We start from the raw sequence: 1,747 nt of genomic DNA, 5'->3' as shown, positions 1-1,747 counted from the left end.
GGCTTGCCTAGCTATAACATCGAGTCTTATCATTAGAAACCATAGAAAGAATGGTGGTTGTGTTGGGCCTCACAGAAATCATACCTATACTATTTAAAATTTACTGTTCACTCGACAATCTCTATTGGAGTAGTTGTCGATTGACAATTATTCATTAATGGTCTTTTTATAAAGTAAGGATGTAGTTATGATGAATAGTGCAAAAAGGAAGGATTGTCAAAGTTTGTAGCACATGTATCCTTGGTAAAATCTTTTTGATTTTGTGAGGACATGGAGTAGACCAATTCGAAATTTAAAAACTCTATTTTTATCCTGTTCTTCAGGAGTAACGTGGACTCCCTTGCTCGTTCGGTGACTGCAAACTTGGAACTTTGCTTGCTGTTCAAAACGATTGGGCTGAGACAACAGAGGGTTAAAGAAACACGTGGTACATGGTCAACACATATCTTTTTCTGTGGTTCATATAATTCATTGATAGTGATTATTTAGGTCTCTTTCTTTGGTGCGCCGGCAAGACTGACCAACTATACATCATAAGCCCAAGCTACCAGACAAAAACACGGATAATAATTGATAGTCTTGGCGGGTGGGACATACCAACTACACAGGAGCTCCCCTATTAATGCTCATCACTCATCTGCATCTTTTGCATCCATCCTGCGACTGACTTCATTTGTTTGCAAGAGCAAGGAAGTAAGCGAGTGTAGAGTTAGCCGCGAGGATTTGCACCCTAGAGAAGCGTGGAAAGGTGTACATCTTGACCTTGGTGGGTGACAACGAGGAGGACGAGCACAGGCTCAATCCCACAAGTTTCGATGCCATCGCCAACGCCCTAAAAGAGGTGGAACAATCACCAGACGCAGCAGCCCTGGTAACCACCAACGCAGGCAAATACTTCTCCTGCGGCATCGACATGAACTGGATCGGCGAGAGCCCCCACGACCGTATGGACGTAGTCTTAGAGAAGTTAGAGAACATGCTCGCATCCTTCATGAGGCTCAACGTCCCCACCGTCGCAGCCATCCGCGGCCGCGCCGTGTCGGGCGCTTACATGCTGGCTCTGGCCCACGATTACCGCTTCATGACGCAGGGCTCGGGCGAGCTCTACATGTGCGAGCTCGATCTTGGCTTGCCCATCCCAAAGAGTATGCTGACGTTGATTCGCAGCAAACTGCAGCCCGCAACCCTGCGCGATGTGGTGCTGCGCGCCAGCGAGCTGGACGCACAGATGGCCTTTGAGAAAGGGATTGTGGACGGCGTTTTTGAGGACAAGGCGGGGACTTTGGAGGGAGCGGTTAAGGAGGCAGAGAAACTAGCGGCCAGGGGATGGGAGAGGGAGATCTACCGTGGCTTCAGATTGGCTACCTTTCCTGGGGTTGCTGAGGCGCTCGATATTAATGTTCCCTATCGCGTACCGGCTTCTTTCAAGTTCTGATGCCCATTTTCGTTGCCCAGACTTCTATAAGCCAACAATAAGCATTTGGCCAAGCATATGAGACACATATTTCCAGTTTCTTTTTATATATGTTACAATAAGTAAAGAATTTGAATATTTTGTTTGAACAGGTGCTTTCAATTTCGAGGAAAGTATGCTTGTAGAATTAGGGATGTGATTCACAACAAATTTTTGTTGGTTGTTCTGTTATGTGAAAAACATATTGTCAAATTAATTTTTGGGAGTTTTTCTTAGTAATTAAAAATTTCTGTGAATAAAATTAATGTAATAGTCTAATATTTCCCTATCATT

General features: G+C 44.9%; 1 protein-coding gene across 1 annotated transcript; it reads left to right on the top strand.

Annotated features, from left to right (window-relative positions):
* Positions 1-270: 270 nt before the first annotated feature.
* On the top strand, positions 271-1,435 carry LOC131033909 (enoyl-CoA delta isomerase 3). Its single transcript, XM_057965215.2, has 3 exons — positions 271-275; positions 324-427; positions 708-1,435. The coding sequence occupies exons 1-3, from the start codon at positions 271-273 to the stop codon at positions 1,433-1,435; spliced, it is 837 nt and encodes a 278-aa protein (XP_057821198.2).
* Positions 1,436-1,747: the final 312 nt, after the last annotated feature.

Source organism: Cryptomeria japonica, chromosome 10 (genome assembly GCF_030272615.1).
Source record: "Cryptomeria japonica chromosome 10, Sugi_1.0, whole genome shotgun sequence".
Lineage (NCBI taxonomy): Eukaryota > Viridiplantae > Streptophyta > Pinopsida > Cupressales > Cupressaceae > Cryptomeria > Cryptomeria japonica.
This window is presented reverse-complemented; position numbering and strand designations above follow the sequence as displayed.

Bases quoted from the DNA above. Each gene is read 5' to 3' on its own strand.
- LOC131033909 (XM_057965215.2), top strand. The intron at 428-707 runs GTACATGGTCAA...AAGCGAGTGTAG, and splicing joins GAGGGTTAAAGAAACACGTG to AGTTAGCCGCGAGGATTTGC.